This window comes from Aedes albopictus, chromosome 1, assembly GCF_035046485.1.
Source record: "Aedes albopictus strain Foshan chromosome 1, AalbF5, whole genome shotgun sequence".
Lineage (NCBI taxonomy): Eukaryota > Metazoa > Arthropoda > Insecta > Diptera > Culicidae > Aedes > Aedes albopictus.
Genome location: NC_085136.1, coordinates 3,143,892 through 3,160,729, shown reverse-complemented (window position 1 = coordinate 3,160,729; position 16,838 = coordinate 3,143,892). Strand labels below are relative to the sequence as shown.

The following is a 16,838-nucleotide window of genomic DNA, read 5'->3' as shown; positions in this document are numbered from 1 at the left end:
ACAACAGAATTCTAATGAAACGAGATGTCAGCGAGGATGTCAGATACCTCTTCAGAATCCCAAATTTTTTACTCACAATGCAAGCTTCCGGAATTCTGAGTTGTTTTTTAATCCCCAGATTGCTTCAACAGTTACACAATTTTCTTCATGAAATTATCCGACTCTTCCTTTGAAATAATACCATACGCTTCCTCTCCCAATACCTATACAACAGTTCCTGAGTTAACATTTCCACTACTTTGCTCTTGGCTTCGCTACTAACATGGTTTCACATAAGATAAATTGGAGGGAAAATTTTCCCAGATGTATTTTCCCAGGGACGATGAAAATCTAATTTTATCCGAATTTTATCATGATCCAGAACGAAAAAATGCAACCACCTCCTTAGTTTCTCCGTTTCCAACACAGCATTCGGTGGAGCCTTCGGTATAGGATTTGCAGAATAATGTAATTTGTGGTTTTGATTAAATGCAAAACTTGGACGAATTTCAGTTTGTTTACAAACAAAAGTTCCAAATTCGAAATGCTTCAATCGATTTTAAAAATACTCATTTATTTGAAAAATACTCAATAATTACATCAATACACATCGATTCGATTTTATTCGCAAAAGTGCAAAACAGTACACCAATACAAAAAATACACGTTAATACGCCATCTAGGGGCAAGACACTGTGCAAACGAGAGCAACTCTGAGAAATTCTGAGTTACTCTTTTTGTCGATAATCGACAAAATTTGTTGAAAGACATCCCCAAAACAGCAATTTTCATTCAGCACACGCAACACTTTGCAGTTTGACATTGGTGCCAGATCACACTTTGGCATAAATGGGAGAAATTCTGAGGAACTGTGAGGCATTCTGAACAACATTTCGAGCACAGATTTTCTCTCGTTAGATCTGTCCTGCCCCTAGTACGCCATTAATGCACAAATTCGATTTCCAATACACCGGGCTGAATCGAAAATACATGAGTGAATCGCCCCTCGTGCACTCGTCTATGGGGCACAATCCAGAGACACAACAGATCTAACGAGAGAAAATCTGTGTATTCGAAGTGCTGTTCAGAATTCCTCGCAGTTCCTCAGTATTTCTCCGATTTATATCTAAGTGTAATTGGTGCCAGATTCAAGTTGCAAAGTGTCTCGCAACAAACATTTTTGTTGAACAAGAATCGAACAAACGGCTCTTAAGCAAATTGAAGTTTAAGAAACTCTTAAGGCCGATTTCTTCACATCGGCTTAACCGGTAAGCCAGGCTTACCCATATAGTTAAACCTGGTTTAACTCTTAAGCCATGGTGAAGAAATCGGCCCTTATTCAGCTACTTCTGTTACTTGGGTCCTAGGGGCAGGACAGATCTAACGAGAGAAAAATCTGTGCTCGAAATATTGTTCAGAATTCCTCACAGTTCCTCAGAATTTCTCCCATTTATGCCAAAGTGTGATCTGGCACCAATGTCAAACTGCAAAGTGTTGTGTGTGCTGAATGAAAATTGCTGTTTTGGGGATGTCTTTCAACAAATTTTGTCGATTATCGACAAAAAGAGTAACTCAGAATTTCTCAGAGTTGCTCTCGTTTGCACAATGTCTTGCCCCTAGCTTCCGACACCAATTTAGTGCTAAATCCACAATAAATACCATTTGAAGCAAATAGAATGTATAATGATTTAGCTGACATTTCCAGGATCCGCTAACTTTGTCTAAAATCGCATCGGAATCGGAAGCCAAGGTAAAGAAGTCGAAGCATGAACGTCTTATTCAAGATAATTAGTTGTAAGTAAGTGCAATTCATTTATTTTTAGGGGGTGTGATAAAGCTCAATCTTATTATTTCCAGCGACAATTCCAGCACATTTACCAATACGAGAAAACAATTGGTATCGAGTGAGGAGCATCTCATTAGGCCAAGCAGAGTAAAATCTGAGACATGGTCACATTTGTCATGAATTTGAACTCAAATTTAAATAGTATTTTTCTGAATACTGTTAAATAAAACTGTAACTTGTTATAAAGCTGTGGTTTGGCAGTTTTGTTAAACGAAAAGTCTATTGTTTTAATTCTCAAACTACAACTTCCTTGACCTCGTCCTTGACCTTATATACGATACAACCAATAGGTTATCCTTGCAACTGGTTACATAAATAACTATGTATGTCGATTCAAACCGCAAACTCATTTGTGCTCAAACCTCGGCTCAAACATAAACAAATTGCTGTGAATCCTCTGCAGATTCGACCTATTTATTCATTTCAAACACCGAGTTCCTCACACGGAACCACCCTAATGTCGATAGTATCGTGTCAGTCACAGGGAAAGATGAAAATAAATAATCCTGACAGACGTCAAAATTCATTATTTTCATTCGATGGTCGTCGGACGTGGCGATTGTTTTTGAATAAATCGATTATTTTTTGGTAATTTCACATTGATAACGAAGACCCGCGACTTGAGGATATCGTGATTTAGTTTATCGCTTCAAAATGGGTCTGTGCAAGTGTCCTAAACGGCAAGTAACCACGCAGTTTTGCTTCGAACATCGAGTGAATGTCTGCGAAAATTGCATGGTTGTAAATCACACCAAGGTAAATATCGAGCGGCCGCAGCACTGATGTCATGGTGAATAAAGAAAAAATCGCATATTAATTCCGGTTTCTTTCCAGTGTACGGTTCAATCTTATATCCAGTGGCTGAAGGATAGTGACTTCGATTCGTCCTGTACGCTGTGCAGGAAACCTCTCGATGATGAAGATTGTGTGCGGCTCATCTGCTACCGTAAGTGACGAACATAGGGATAGGGAGGACATTACCTCATTCAGTGTGCATGCTTTTCTAATTTCAGATGTATTTCATTGGAAATGTTTGAATGCGAAGCAACAATCTTTACCGGCGAATACGGCGCCAGGAGGCCACACCTGTCCCACGTGTAGTGATCCTATTTTTCCACCAGTCAATCTAGTCTCACCAGTGGCCGATGTTCTGCGAACCAGATTAGGACAGGTGAACTGGGCGAGGAACGTCCTCGAACTTCCGTTGGTAAGGCTTTCAATCAAGATTGGTATAGCCAGATGAGAAACGATACAAATTTCAGCTATCGGAGGACAAGTCCGCAGCTTACTATGCCACTGCGACCACTTCAACCGGTGTTCACAATGGAAGTACCTTCGCATCCAGTATGTCCCAAACAAGAACGAACGAACGACCCGAAAGTCCCCATTCGATTGTCAACATGGATTCGTACGTTAACAACGCATCGCCAGCCTTGGATTTTCATGGTAAAGACATTTATTTATTTCATAAAATGTTTTAAACCCATTTTTGTCCGTCTTCAAATCACCTTCACTTTTTCTGGATGATTTCCGAATAATAAAACTCCTGTTGTCACCTAGTTTCCATCTGCATCCATCACCTCTCTTGCAAATAAATCTTATTCCCTTTACAGCGAGCAGTCGACGACCATTATTGGCTCGAGAGTCCCCAATAGGGGCATCCGACCGAGATGATAACAAATACAAAAGAAGAACACCCCAGGAGATTTTTTCGCGCTGGTCCAGAAGACTTTACGCGCCCTCTTCGAAGCCACTGTGGAGACGAACGTGGTTCGTCGTGCTGGCCAGTTGCATTGGATTCGTTTGCATTATTTACGTTTTAAACACGTTAGGACGTCGCGGTGGCGATGGCGAAGTGGGTCTGATTTACAACCGTAATCTACCGCACGAAGAATGAGCGATTGGAGAAAGCGGAAAATGGTAAAGCAACGCCATTCCACAATGAAAGCAACACAGATCAGTCTTTTACTATATCAATTTATTTCTATAATCGTTATTTTGTATTGTCTAATATATTTCTAGGACTACATCTATGATTTCAGTTTATTTCTTCAATGAGAACTTTCTTTGTAGGTCGTTGCGGTAAGATTTCGACTTTACTTTCCTGAAGATTTGCAGTTTTAGCCTTCTGTACCATTTTGGCAGTTTCTGTTTTCAAACTTTGCACAGCTTCGGGAAGTTTGTCTTTAACGATCTTTTTAGGTTTAACGAGAGCCGCAAAATCATCGTCATCGTTGACAACCTCCTCGATTTGCACTTGAAAGGAATTCGCCGGAGGTAGATCCGGAAGTTGACGACGAAGGTCCTCGATTGCGCCTTTTGCTAGTTTGTGTTCTGAATCGAGCCGTAAAATTTGACAGTACGTCTGATAAGCCTACAAAACGTTACAGATAGTAGAAGAAATTGAAATCCAATTTAGGATACGAACCTCGCGGCGTTTATCGTCAAGTTTAAGAGCTTCTGCCTTGCGACATAAAGCCTTCACATTGGTTGGTTCTTTCTTCAAACATTCTTCGCAATCGGATATGGCTTCTTTGTACAGCATGAGCTTGATTTCTGAAAATAAATAGAACCATTTTGGTATACTGGATTGAATGTCGAGCTCACAGTATACCAACTTGTAATAGCACGGTTGTTGAAGCAAGCTGCTGACGGGAAAATTGCAATGCTGTTATTGTATTCCACGAGGGCTTGCTGGTATTCTTTGCTTCGAAAGTAATCGTTACCCTTTTCCTTATGTTTTAGTGCCAGTATTTTCTTCTCGGCTTCGGTTAGTACAGTTACATCATTTGGGTGGATTTCTTGGATTATTTTGTCGCTTAAGTTCCGCTCATTTTCTTTTAGCACAAGGTCTTTGTGGCGTTCTTCTTCCAGATCCATCTTCAGAATTTCAGCGTCAGGATCGTATCGATCCCAATTTTCGTAATCGCATGATTTGATTCGCATATCCTGTTTCTTGATCGCAATTTCCGAACTTTGTCCATCTTTAAACGACGCCGTTCTTATGGGTGGCAAATCTCTAGGCGAAGGCTCCTTCACGCTCAGCATATCATTTTGTAGGTTCTGCATGTCATTTTCCCACTTAGTCAGGTCCTGATTGATTCGATCCCAATGCTCGCTTGTTGTACTATACCGTGTGACCAGTGGGGTTTCTTGGCGGAACAATTTCGAATCAGGCTTCACGGATTTCAGCTGACGCATGGCGAATACCGTTAAATCTGGATAGTGACCCTCCTGCCCGGAGCGAAGAATTTTAACGATCTTTTCCAACTCGCTTCCGTCAGAGCACTTTCCAATGTAACCATAATCGAGATGCTCCACCAGAATGTTGTACTTTTCCAGCAATCTTTTCGTTTTGTTGGACATTTTTATAGATTTTAACTTTATTTTAATCAGTGTTTTGATGTTTCGATCAAACCTGATCGAACGTTTACATCGTGTGTCACTGTTACTACGGCAACCGAAACCAACTTCCTACTGGGCGGACATGCGTTGTTTGATTGTGAAAGGCAGAAAATGGTGCACCTGTGCACGTGACAAGAATACACTCAGGTTTCCTATAACACGGTGCCACTCACTTTATGTCCATCATAAATTCTCAGTTGTCTTTCAACCAACATAGCTAATTCTGAGAGGATGATCATATTAATTTAGTTCCTAGCTATTCATTAAGATAAAATTTACATTGCTACCGTAGTTAAGCGTAGTTTCAAGTTCAAAAGGAATCGCTCAAGAAACTTCTTGAGCGATTCCTGGCAGAAACTTTCTACGGTGACGGCCATTTGAATTGTCATTTCTTTTCAACTGCGTACTGCGATGGAAGAACAACGGTTTCTTGGGCGATTCAGGCAAGGAATTTCCCATGCAACAAGATAGACCGAGAAATTCCTTCTGAACTGCAAACAGCCCTTTAGAATTGAGGAAACGCCACTTGAAGTTTGAAAACTCGTTTCCATGCAAAACTTTGGAAAATCACTCGAATTTGAAAAATATTTTGATCATCTTGAAACTTTCTCAGATTGCTTTGTACCTCAATACATAACTGAAAAATATTACGTATGTTACAAAATTGTCCAATTTTGTGTTACAGGGTACACAAGTCCATTATGGGACTGTTAGGTCAAAACTTAAAAGCGATGAAAAGTTAAATGGGACTGATATGCGAGTGGGGGCAGTCGCAGTGCTTAGGAGTCCATTAGAAACATTTATCCTAGGGGCTGTCCATAAACCACGTGGTCATAAGGGGGGGGGGGGTTCGGCCAATGACCATTTTGTAAGGACAAATAAAAAATTTTGTATGGACTAATGACCACGCGGGGGGGTTGAAAAGTCCCAAAAAAATGACCACGTGGTTTATGGACAGCCCCCTAGGTTGCCATGATTCGCGTTGTGTTGGTCATTTGTTGGGCTTGTTTGGCCAAATATTTGTCATCATAGCTATTGGAGTAGGTAGGCAGTAAAACGAACTACTCTGTGCAGTGGTAGAAACAAGTGAAAATTTTATTTAAATTTAAATCTAGGCTACTACGATTGGCGTTCGGTCTGAACGCCTGCTATAATTATATTATTCTAACACTCCTCCTCGGGCAGATCCTGACGGATTCCTATTGCCAATCGTAATCTCTCCAGACGAACCCGTTGCAGTGGCTTCGTCATCAAATCGGCCAACATTGATTCCGTCGGACAGTACTGCAGTCTAATTTCACCTTTTTCTTGCAGGTCCCGTACAAAGAAGAACTTCGTGTCGATGTGCTTGCTACGTCGTTCGATGCGATCACTTTCGACCAGTTTGATGCAACTTTGGTTGTCCTCGAACACGGGGACCGATTCCTTCGTTGCTTCACCTATCTCCTCCAGCAGCCGTTTGGTCCAGACTAACTCCTGACACCCTTCAGCGAGTGCCACGAACTCAGCTTCGGTCGAACTCAACGCAACGCACGTTTGCTTCCTTGAGCACCACGAGATTAGTCCTCCGCCGAACCGAAGAATCATACCGGAATTCGATTTCCTATCGTGAGCATTACCGGCCCAGTCTGCGTCGACGAACATTCGCAAACCTTCACTGGAGGCTCCAAGCTGCAGCTTATGGTTGCTGGTGGCATTCAAGTAGCGCAGAATCCTCTTGGCCTCGGCCCAGTCTTACGCATTTGGGCAGCTGGATTTTTGCGCCAGAATGGACACGCTCACGGAAATGTCGGGCCGCGTGTGTACAGCTACATACAGGAGACCACCAATCAAGCTCATGTAGTCGTGGTTATTCGGCAGCTGATCCATCTCCTCCTTCTTCTGTAGGTAGCTCGGATCGAGCGGCACCTTCGAGGGTTTCGCCTGCTCCATGCCAAACCGTTCAACTATCGTGCGGATATACGATTCCTGGTTGAGCTTGAACCCGGATGCGCTTCTCTCGACTTGCACGCCAAGAAAATGACTGATGTCTCCGAGGTCCGCTACGGAAAACTGTTGTTGCAGCTTATTCAAAATGGACTGGAATTCTTTCGCCGTCTGCGTTACGATGATCATGTCATCAACGTATAGCAGAATGTACGCTACCGAACCATTCGTACGTCGCACGTACAAACACGGATCCGATTCGGTCGGCTGGAATCCCATGGACTTGAAGACAGCATCCACTTTACGGTTCCATACGCGCGCTGACTGTTTCAGGCCGTACAAACTCCTCCTCAATCGGCAAACCGTCCTCTCGTCCCCGACGTGGTATCCTTCGGGTTGGCGCATGTAAACGGTTTCTTCAAGCACACCGTTCAAATACGCCGTTTTGACATCGACGTGCCTTACGATGGACCCTTTCCGGCTGGCAACGGTCAGCAGTGTCCGAAACGTCGTCTGCTTTGCCACCGGTGCGAAGACCTCATCGTAGTCCGTCCCGTAGCGCTGCGAAAAGCCTTGAGCGACGATTCTCGCTTTGTGACGTTCTACGTTGCCATTCTCGTCCTGCTTGGTCTTGAAGAGCCATTTGCAGCCGACAGCCTTCTTGTCAGCCGGAAGCTGCTCCAACTCCCACGTGTCGTTGTCGATCAGCGCTCGAAACTCCTCGTCCATGGCGGATTGCCATCGAGACGCGTCGCCGCTTCGCAGCGCCTCCGTTCGCGTTTGGGGATCACCCGACTTCCTCGCCGGATGTTTGCTGGCCTTCAGTCCTTGTTGCAGACCGCTCCGACCGGCTTGGTCAGACTGTCCTGTAGGAGGGGGAAACGGATAGCCTTTGTTCGGAAATACATAATCTTTGTACTTGCCTGGAATTGCGCGCTCCCGACCGCTGCGCCTCAACACCTGTGACTCCGGTGGATATGAAGATTGTCGCGGTGGGAGCGCCGTAATTGTCACGTCACCCTCAGCACCATCTGAATATTCGCCTGCGCTTGATTCTGCTTGCGAATAGAAATCTTCATCGGATCCAGATGCCTCGTCATCGGGAATATCTTCAACTGTAGGCCGCGGTGGTTCAGCTGGTGGATTCGCTTCTATCGGACTGACGTCGAAGTCCAGATTAACAAACGTCCGCACTCGAGTTGGCTTGCTCTCCATGGCGACTGGTTGCGCCCGCGTCCCGGATTGAGACAGTTCGTCCATGAACACTACGTCACGGCTCTTGAAGACGTCCTTCTTCACTGGGTCGTAAAGGCGGTAGGCTTTAGTCAGCTCGTCGAAACCGACCAGGATGCACTCCTTCGATTTCGCGTCCCACTTCTTCCGCTTTTGCTTGGGAATGCCATCGTCTTCGTACCGAAAACTCTCACATGGGAAAGATCGGGCTTCCTTCCGCTCCAGGCTTCCTCTGGTGTCAATTCGTGACTTTTGGTGGGGGACCGATTGATCACGCCACCGCTTCCGCCCAGAAAGACTTCGGTAGTTTCGCCTCAAATAGCATGCACCTTGCACGCTCGACGACGGTTCGATTGACACGCTCGGCCAACCCATTTTGCTCCGGTGTGTACTCGGTTGATTTTTGATCTAGGGGCAAGACACTGTGCAAACGAGAGTAACTCTGAGAAATTCTGAGTAACTCATTTTACCAATGATCGACGAAATTTGTTGAAAAGCACCCCTAAAACTGCAAGAAAAGCGAGACATCGGGCAATATTGTTTTGATTTTGCGATAAATCAGGCAACACATAAGTCAAAACGGGAGCAAACCGGAGAAATTCTGAGCAACTCTGTGAAGGAAAATGTACTCTCCAGCTCAGTGTCTTGCCCCAAGTTTTTGATGGATGATTCCGGCCTCGGCAAGGCGCTTCTGAAACGATTTGTTACAATATTCCTTACCGTTATCGCTCCTAATGACCTTCAGCTTGGCTCCGGTCTAGGGGCAGGACAGATCTAACGAGAGAAAATCTGTGCTCGAAATGTTGTTCAGAATTCCTCACAGTTCCTCAGAATTTCTCCGATTTATGCCAATGTGTGATCTGGCACCAATGTTAAACTGCAAAGTGTTGCGTGTGCTGAATGAAAATTGCTGTTTTGGGGATGTCTTTCAACAAATTTCGTCGATTATCGGCAAAAAGAGTAACTCAGAATTTCTCAGAGTTGCTCTCGTTTGCACAGTGTCTTGCCCCTAGGCTCCGGTTTGCTTTTCCGCTAGGGCGCGAAACTGGTCGAATGCGTGTAGCACCTCAGCTTCGGATTTCGTCTCCAGGAATTAGACGAATATGCGCCGCGTCCAATCGTCTACAAACGACACGTAGTACCGGCTTCCACCTAACGAGGTTTCTTCCATTGGTCCGCAAATGTCCGTGTGGACAAGCTCCAATACGCCGGTGGCACGATGACCGCCGCTTGAAAATGGGAGCCGAGTTTGCTTACCCATGGCGCACACCGTGCAATTTTCCATCGCTGACTCCTTGAATTCGATCCCGGATGCAAGACCGTTCTTCAGAAGCTTCAGACTTCGGACGTTGAGGTGTCCCATTCTCCGATGCCAGACGTCCAAGTTGACTGGCGTAGCTGCGAGCGACAGAGCGGTTTGCTCCTCGGACTCTTCGAAACGAAATAGGCCATTCGTCACATCGTGGGTACCGGTTGCGATGACGTCACCAGCGGGGTCGATTACCTTCACGCCCGATTGCAAAATTGCACCACGTGACCTCGTCGCACGATTTGGCTCACCGACAGCAAATTGTTGGACATCGTTGGGATGAACTTGACGTTGTGCACGTCTATCGGTGGATTTTCCGGGCAACATTTCGGAAAAAGCTTGACGGTGCCGTTCGCAGCAATCTCCATCACACCTTTATCCGCTGCCATGACAACGCCGCTCGCGGGCCTTGGGTCGACCAACATACTGCGATTCATGGTGAAGTGGTCCGATGCGCCCGAATCGAAAACCCAACCGTCGTTGCTATGGCAACCAGTTGTGTTCAGCACCGTGCAAAATGCCGATCCTTTCCTCGTCTCGCTTCTTACCTGGCATTCCCTCGCAATGTGCCCGTACTTGTGGCAACGTTTGCACTTCGGACCTTTTGACTGCGCAGCTGACCGGGTTTCGGGTACGCCTTGCTTCGGTTTCGCTGGAAATGGTTTCCTTCCAACGAACGCCGTCTTGTCCGATGAGAATTGCACTTCCTGGAGCAGCTTCGTCTTGATACTGTCGCCGGTGATGGGGGTGCCGGAGTTTTCCAGCGCCATTATCATTGGCTTGTACACTTCCGGACAGTCTTCAAGGTGCAGCCCCGCGCGGATGTGTAGCCGTGCTCACACTCTCCAATGAAGATTAGCTTCGAGTTCATGCATGCACACGTCGGGATGAACATGCACTCGAGCTCAAGCTCAATGCTCATGTTTTGCACCGCGCTCGCAGCGGCGCTCGCAGCCGCGCTGAAAACATCGGTGTTTGCAGCTTCGCACTCGTTTCGGTTTTGCACTGCGGTCAAGAAGCTGAGAAATGTTCTAACGGTTCAATGCCACATTTGCAGTCGCTGTCGTCACAGTTGTTGATGGCGTGATTCACCGGTGATCCACTTCGATTAAGTATGGGTTGTTTTTTTTTATATTTAATAAACACATTGCTGGTCGCCATGACGTATTTTAGGCCTCCAAAGGGTGGCTGGGTTAAAATATTGTAAGTTCTTCAGTTGGGTAAAAAAAAGCTACCGAATTTTTATAAGCAACATTTGTAGTGCTGAAGGTCGCTGTCGATAGTACGTACTAGAGTTGTTTTAGGAAAATTACAATTTGTCGCATCAACTCGGGAACACTTCGTTTTTTTTTTGAATTATTATTTACGTGTATTTTAACTTAGGCTAATTCTACACTTACGGAGCATTTCGGTCCTTCTTAGCGTTCCAAAATAACCGTGGGGGAGGGGCGTTCATAAAGCACGTGAACTTCTAGATAAGAGGGGAGGGACAGGGGACTAGCCAAAGTACGCTTAATTCAATAAATTTTCAAGTGTTTGTGTGATCAAAAGTCGACGGGGGGAGGAGGGGTCTCTGAAATCACCAACATGCAAAACATGAGTGCAAATTTTTATGTCTTCACGGTAAAATCGGATAAAAAAGCCAGCAAAACCGGGAGTAGACAAAATCGGGGATTTACAAAATCTGGTCACCACTGTATGACACTGCGATCGAAGATCTTATCTATTTTTCTGTTGCATACGCAAACACTTGGGATGTGATATTCATATAGATAGCATAGCATAGCATAGCATAGCATAGCATGAATACTTGCACAAATCTTGGATGGGTGTGATATTCATATAGATATGATTTAAGAGCTTAACCCTCATGCGATCGCGGTGTTGTATTTTGTACAACACATTGAAAAACCTCGCTTTTTGCACTCACCTAACAGTGGTGGCAAGCCGCGCGAGTTACGGAAGGATAAGTTAATTAATTAGGGGGACATTTAGCCACAGCTATGAAGGCGTGGGAATTCAGCCTCATTGAACTGGCTGAGAAGCAGGCATTGTTCCAGCAGATACGTTAAAAAAAGAGTTCCGGCTATTACCAACAATAATCAGAATAATCTCAAATTGAACCATACGGATCCTAACGATCCTAACGAATAGTCGACGAGCAACTTAGTTATCAATAACAAAATGGGTATACATTAGGGTGTCCCAAAATAGCAAAAGTGTCAAAAAGTTAACTTGCTCACCATTAGAATGATAGATTAGGGTCCTAACAATAATAGTTCCATACATGAAAACTCAATCAAAAAATATTTAGAGGTTGCACGCATCGATTTTATGAAAAATGGACGATTTTTGGTAGTTTTACCAAAAAAATGCTAATATGAGTTGAAAAATAAAATAAATAAAAGTCATCAATCAAAGTAAATCATAGTTCTGGGTCCTGCATACAAAGTTTGGAGGGAGTTTAGGTCATCAAAGCTGATTTGGCAAAGGTTAAAATATCAAAAAATCGCGATTTTTTTCACCAAATTTTTCAAAAATGCTCAATTTATAAGGATTTTGAAATTTTTCCTGCGATTCACTATTCCCTTATTTTATAGCAAATTTTGTGTAGATTATTTCGGCTGAAGACAGTTTTGAGCTATCTCCTTCATGAGTTGAGATATCGGCATAATAATAGAACAAAAACAAATAACATAAGATTTTTTTCATTGATTGTGTTATCATTATTATACCGATATCTCAACTCATGAAGGAGATAGCTCAAAACTGTCTTCAGCCGAAATAATCTTCACAAAATTTTCTATAAAATAGGGAAACTGTGAATCGCAGGAAAAATTTCAAAATCCTTATAAATTGAGTATTTTTGAAAAATTTGGTGAAAAAAATCGCGGTTTTTTGATATTTTAACCTTTGCCAAATATATAAAATCAGTTTTGATGACCTAAACTCCCTCCAAACTATGTTTGCGGGACCCAGAACTATGATTTACTTTCATTGATGACTTTTATTTTTTTATTTTTCAACTCATATTAGCATTTTTTTGGTAAAAATACCAAAAATCGTCCATTTTTCATAAAATCAATGCGTGCAACCTCTAAATATTTTTTGATTGAGTTTTCATGTATGGAACTATAGTTGTTAGGACCCTAATCTATCATTCTAAGGGTGAGCAAGTTAACTTTTTGACACTTTTTCTATTTTGGGACACCCTAGTATACATACTATATTTTTAAATCGGGGATCTGTAAAGGAATATTGTGTCCATGTACTGGTGTATTTAGATAAGATCATGGTGATGATATTGTAAGCATGGTAATGTGTCGGCATGGTAATCGGCGGCAGCGTGAAAACCATGCGGCTAAAGAACAACAGCAACAAATCCAGGAATCAACTGCGGCATATCAAATTTAGTCACTAAAAAATAGTAAACATTGTTCTCGATCACTTGAGAAACCGCACACCGGTGTCACGCAGGCAACGGCAACCCACCTAGCTTTGTCACCGCGCACCGCCTGCCGAAGAACGACAAACACAAGCTGGCTAGTAGGCTCGCACACACAGCTTAAACACTAGGCTTGAGCCTGAGTTTTGCGCTTGAGCTCGAGCCTGAGCTCGAGCGCGCCGTGTTCATTTTTTCCTTGCCTGCTCGATGCTCTCGACAAACACGAACATGAGAGAGAATGCGCGCTCGGGATGAACGCGCACTTGCAAAATTGAGCTCAGGCTCAACGCGGCTCGTGTTTTTGGGAAGACTGCCTCCGGAAGGCCAGCCAGTAGAAGGGAACCAATCCACTCTTCGGAAATTTCGAAACCAACGCCTCGAAGGTTATGAGCGGTGGAAATGATTTCCGTTACGTACGTGTCCACGTTGCCGCACGCCGAAAGCGTCGTCGTGATGAGCTTCCTGAGTAACGCCACCCGGCGCGTTAGGCCGGTGTCTTCGAACGCTGCCACAAGCTTCGCCCAAACCTCACGAGCCGTTTTCGCGTCCTTTACGTGCACGTAGTTGATGGGATCCAACAGGAGAATGATCTTCGCACGTGCTCTTCTGCATTTCCTCTCGTCGACCGCCGGTAGCGTCCCATCCGCGTCGGGAATCGGCTTGACTGCTTCCCACAGCTCCTCCAGCTCCAGATACGTTTCCACCGCAAACTTCCACGTGGGCCAATTTTCGCGGCCGCTCAGCCGCTCGATGGGGGGAAGGCTTGAAAGGTTCTGGATCTGTTGCGGGGCTTGCGGAACCCGTTCCGCCCGGTGGTCACCAGCTCCGAGAGACATTTTCTAAACTGCTTCTGGAATCTTCTTTTGAAAAAATACTTGGGCCAATAACCTATTGGAGTAGGTAGGCAGTAAAACGAACTACTCTGTGCAGTGGTAGAAACAGAAGTGAAAATTTTATTTAAATTTAAATCTAGGCTACTACGATTGGCGTTCGGTCTGAACGCCTGCTATAATTATATTATTCTAACAATAGCAAACAGTCTAATGGTACCTTTATTAACAGCAGAATAGCAAAGAGCCATTTTACGAAGTGACAGCAATGTTGATGTTGATATTGATTTTCACGGGCTAGGACGCTACCTCCTGTTAAAGTTTCATTCATTAAATCGGCTCGTAAAATGGACTATGGAATTTATTATTTTCATATTATACACTCGTAATATACATTAGACTGGTCCAAACAATATTTCAACATCAAATAGGTTTTGTAGATTTTGTGGATTTTTATTAGCAGAAGTCGTTCAATGCGATTGGTTTCCCTTCTTCTTCTTTTTTCTGGCCAACTAGCACCGTTCGGCGCCAGTTGTGTTTTACGTCGGCTGGGTCTAGGAGCTAAGCCTTAAATTCCGACGCCCCAGGGAGACAGCCACCACACCTGAGGACCCTACATATCGAACCCATCAACACATGGGCCGGGACCTACGGCTTTACTTCCTATATAAGGGAAGGCGTGATCACGGATTTTATGTCTCAGAAAATCCCATCGGCGTCGACGGGAATTGAACCCCGACCGACTGGGGTGAGAGGCAACCACGCTTACCACTACACCACCGACGCCGACATTGGTTTCCCTGCTTTTCATTGAGCGGAATGTTGTACCGCAGCTTAAGGCCGCACGGGACGACGTGTAATTTTTCCTATCTTCCCTCTCTTTCTAACAATTTGCCTCGCGATTTTGAAGAAGCAAATATCAATTTCCACTGCACTGACGTAACTGAAACTTTAGTCGATTGTGCACCACAAGTGAGCAAATGAACGATCAAATTTCTAGTCAATAATATGAAGTAGAAGTTGAGATTTGCATCTTAGGCTGCGGCCAGAGTGGAAGCGTCACGCGACGCGACGCGGTGCGGCGCGTTTTTGACGCGGCTTCCAACGCGGCTTGATGGCCACAGTGAACGCGGTGCAACGCGTCTGTTCGTAAAGCAAACTGAAAAGTTTTCATAATTTCCGTCACCTTTGCACATGAATACTGACCATAACAATTTTATTTATTAACTACTAGCTGTCCCGGCAAACGTCGTACTGCCTGCCTACTGCGTTTTTTGACATGCAGCTCAGTAGAAAAATGCCCCGCACAATAAAATTTCAAACTTTCTCGTTTTCGGTGCTTTCCCGGTCGATTTTTCTAATTCTTTTTTTGCACGAACACGTCGGAGCCCTGCACGAATAAAACACTGAAAGAATGGTGCAGATTCGTTGGCTCGTTTCCGAGCCTATTCGTGACATACAAACACCATTCCATTTTTATTTATATAGATTTTATTAAACTGACCATAATTATGCCATCATTCAAAATACAACAAAAGGTGAGAAGTTTTGATAAGATTTTTTTGGATATTGGATCACTTCACACCATCAATGTATAATTTCCAACTCGGGTTGCAGAGACAGATTGTGACAGGTTCGCCTTGACAACCAGTAGCACACAATCAAAGTGAGCTGTCTCCTCTCTTTCGGTTTAAGAGTCATAACATTTCAACAGTTTTCTAGAGGTTTTTGATGAAAAATTTCCAAGAAATATGTGATTATTGTGCTCAACCTAAAATTAAAAATGAACCATTTATCTAAATTTACCTTCAAATGCTATTTACTTCTGATGATTCAAAAGAGGTGTACATTTGGGACAATGATGATTCCCTAACCTCAAATCTACCCGTCCTTTAGGTACAAATTTTGAAATTTTATGAACAACAAGATTTAACGTATACAACAAGAGCTACCACAGGGTTGTATACGTTAAAAAATGGCGCCCTTCGTTTATTTTTATACAGCAAGGCAATGGAACAAGTTTGTTAACTCAAAATAGTATATTTTTATTTTGAAACTATTTTTTAAGCTTACAGCCCTAGTAGAATACTTTGAGATAATAAAATAAACGAGAGGGTGCAAACGCCTTTTTGTGCATGAAACATGGTAGGGTTAATGTGAAAGCTCTGCTTGTAATGGGTGTAGAATGACAGAGATTTCGATTATTTCCGTTAAGTCTTTAGTCATAAATTCAAAGGAATTACTGATTTTGATTCACAGAATAGGTGATAAGTGAGGCTACGAGACGCCACCGGATAATAAACATGTGGTATTATTCATGTTAATATTTTTTACATTCACATTTAAATGCATTTGAAAAACAATTTCGTAAAATAACCGCCATGATTTGGTAAAAACGGACGAAACCCACACAAAAATACAAAACTCTCCGCGCGAACCGTGTGACTTCCGCATCAAAAACAGTGCATGCACTGTTTTGTCGTGCGTCGCGCGGCTAAACGCTTTCCGCTTCGCATCGTTCCGCGCGCACTCTGGCATTTTATGATTGTTTTCCCTGTATTCCAATGAACGGAGTTCTGCCGCGCGTCGACGCGCGACCTGTCAAATGCCGCATTGCACCGCGCCGCGTGACGCGTCCACTCTGGCCGGCACCTTACTAGGAACAGAGCAATGGCGGACGATTCAACCACCGTCCCGTCCGGCCTTAAACTTAATGTTGATTGTTTTGCGCTCTCTGAAACACCTGAATTAAACTTTAATCTCCAGTATTACAACATACTACGATCTTATCGAGTAGTAAGAGCTGGAGGAGTTATGTTAGGGACAGTGAAGAGAATTGTCAGACAAAAGAGGCACAAAACAAGC

At 43.8% G+C, this 16,838-nt stretch overlaps 2 protein-coding genes across 2 annotated transcripts; one reads left to right on the top strand and one right to left on the bottom strand.

Annotated features, from left to right (window-relative positions):
* Window positions 1–2,341: 2,341 nt before the first annotated feature.
* Window positions 2,342–3,858, top strand: LOC115267166 (zinc finger protein-like 1 homolog). Its single transcript, XM_029874008.2, has 5 exons — window positions 2,342–2,581; window positions 2,660–2,771; window positions 2,839–3,032; window positions 3,088–3,271; window positions 3,439–3,858. The coding sequence occupies exons 1-5, from the start codon at window positions 2,480–2,482 to the stop codon at window positions 3,720–3,722; spliced, it is 876 nt and encodes a 291-aa protein (XP_029729868.2). The 5' UTR covers window positions 2,342–2,479; the 3' UTR covers window positions 3,723–3,858.
* On the bottom strand, window positions 3,786–5,246 carry LOC109413228 (sperm-associated antigen 1). Its single transcript, XM_019686955.3, has 3 exons — window positions 4,444–5,246; window positions 4,254–4,381; window positions 3,786–4,199 (listed from the first exon to the last, which is right to left on the bottom strand). The coding sequence occupies exons 1-3, from the start codon at window positions 5,189–5,191 to the stop codon at window positions 3,864–3,866; spliced, it is 1,212 nt and encodes a 403-aa protein (XP_019542500.3). The 5' UTR covers window positions 5,192–5,246; the 3' UTR covers window positions 3,786–3,863.
* Between the last annotated feature and the right edge of the window lie 11,592 nt (window positions 5,247–16,838).

Bases quoted from the DNA above. Each gene is read 5' to 3' on its own strand.
- LOC115267166 (XM_029874008.2), top strand. From the start codon at position 2,480: ATGGGTCTGTGCAAGTGTCCTAAACGGCAAGTAACCACGCAGTTTTGC. The intron at 3,033-3,087 runs GTAAGGCTTTCA...TACAAATTTCAG, and splicing joins ACGTCCTCGAACTTCCGTTG to CTATCGGAGGACAAGTCCGC. The intron at 3,272-3,438 runs GTAAAGACATTT...TTCCCTTTACAG, and splicing joins GCCAGCCTTGGATTTTCATG to CGAGCAGTCGACGACCATTA.
- LOC109413228 (XM_019686955.3), bottom strand. From the start codon at position 5,191: ATGTCCAACAAAACGAAAAGATTGCTGGAAAAGTACAACATTCTGGTG. The intron at 4,382-4,443 runs GTTGGTATACTG...ATTTATTTTCAG, and splicing joins CAACAACCGTGCTATTACAA to AAATCAAGCTCATGCTGTAC. The intron at 4,200-4,253 runs GTTCGTATCCTA...AACGTTTTGTAG, and splicing joins TTGACGATAAACGCCGCGAG to GCTTATCAGACGTACTGTCA.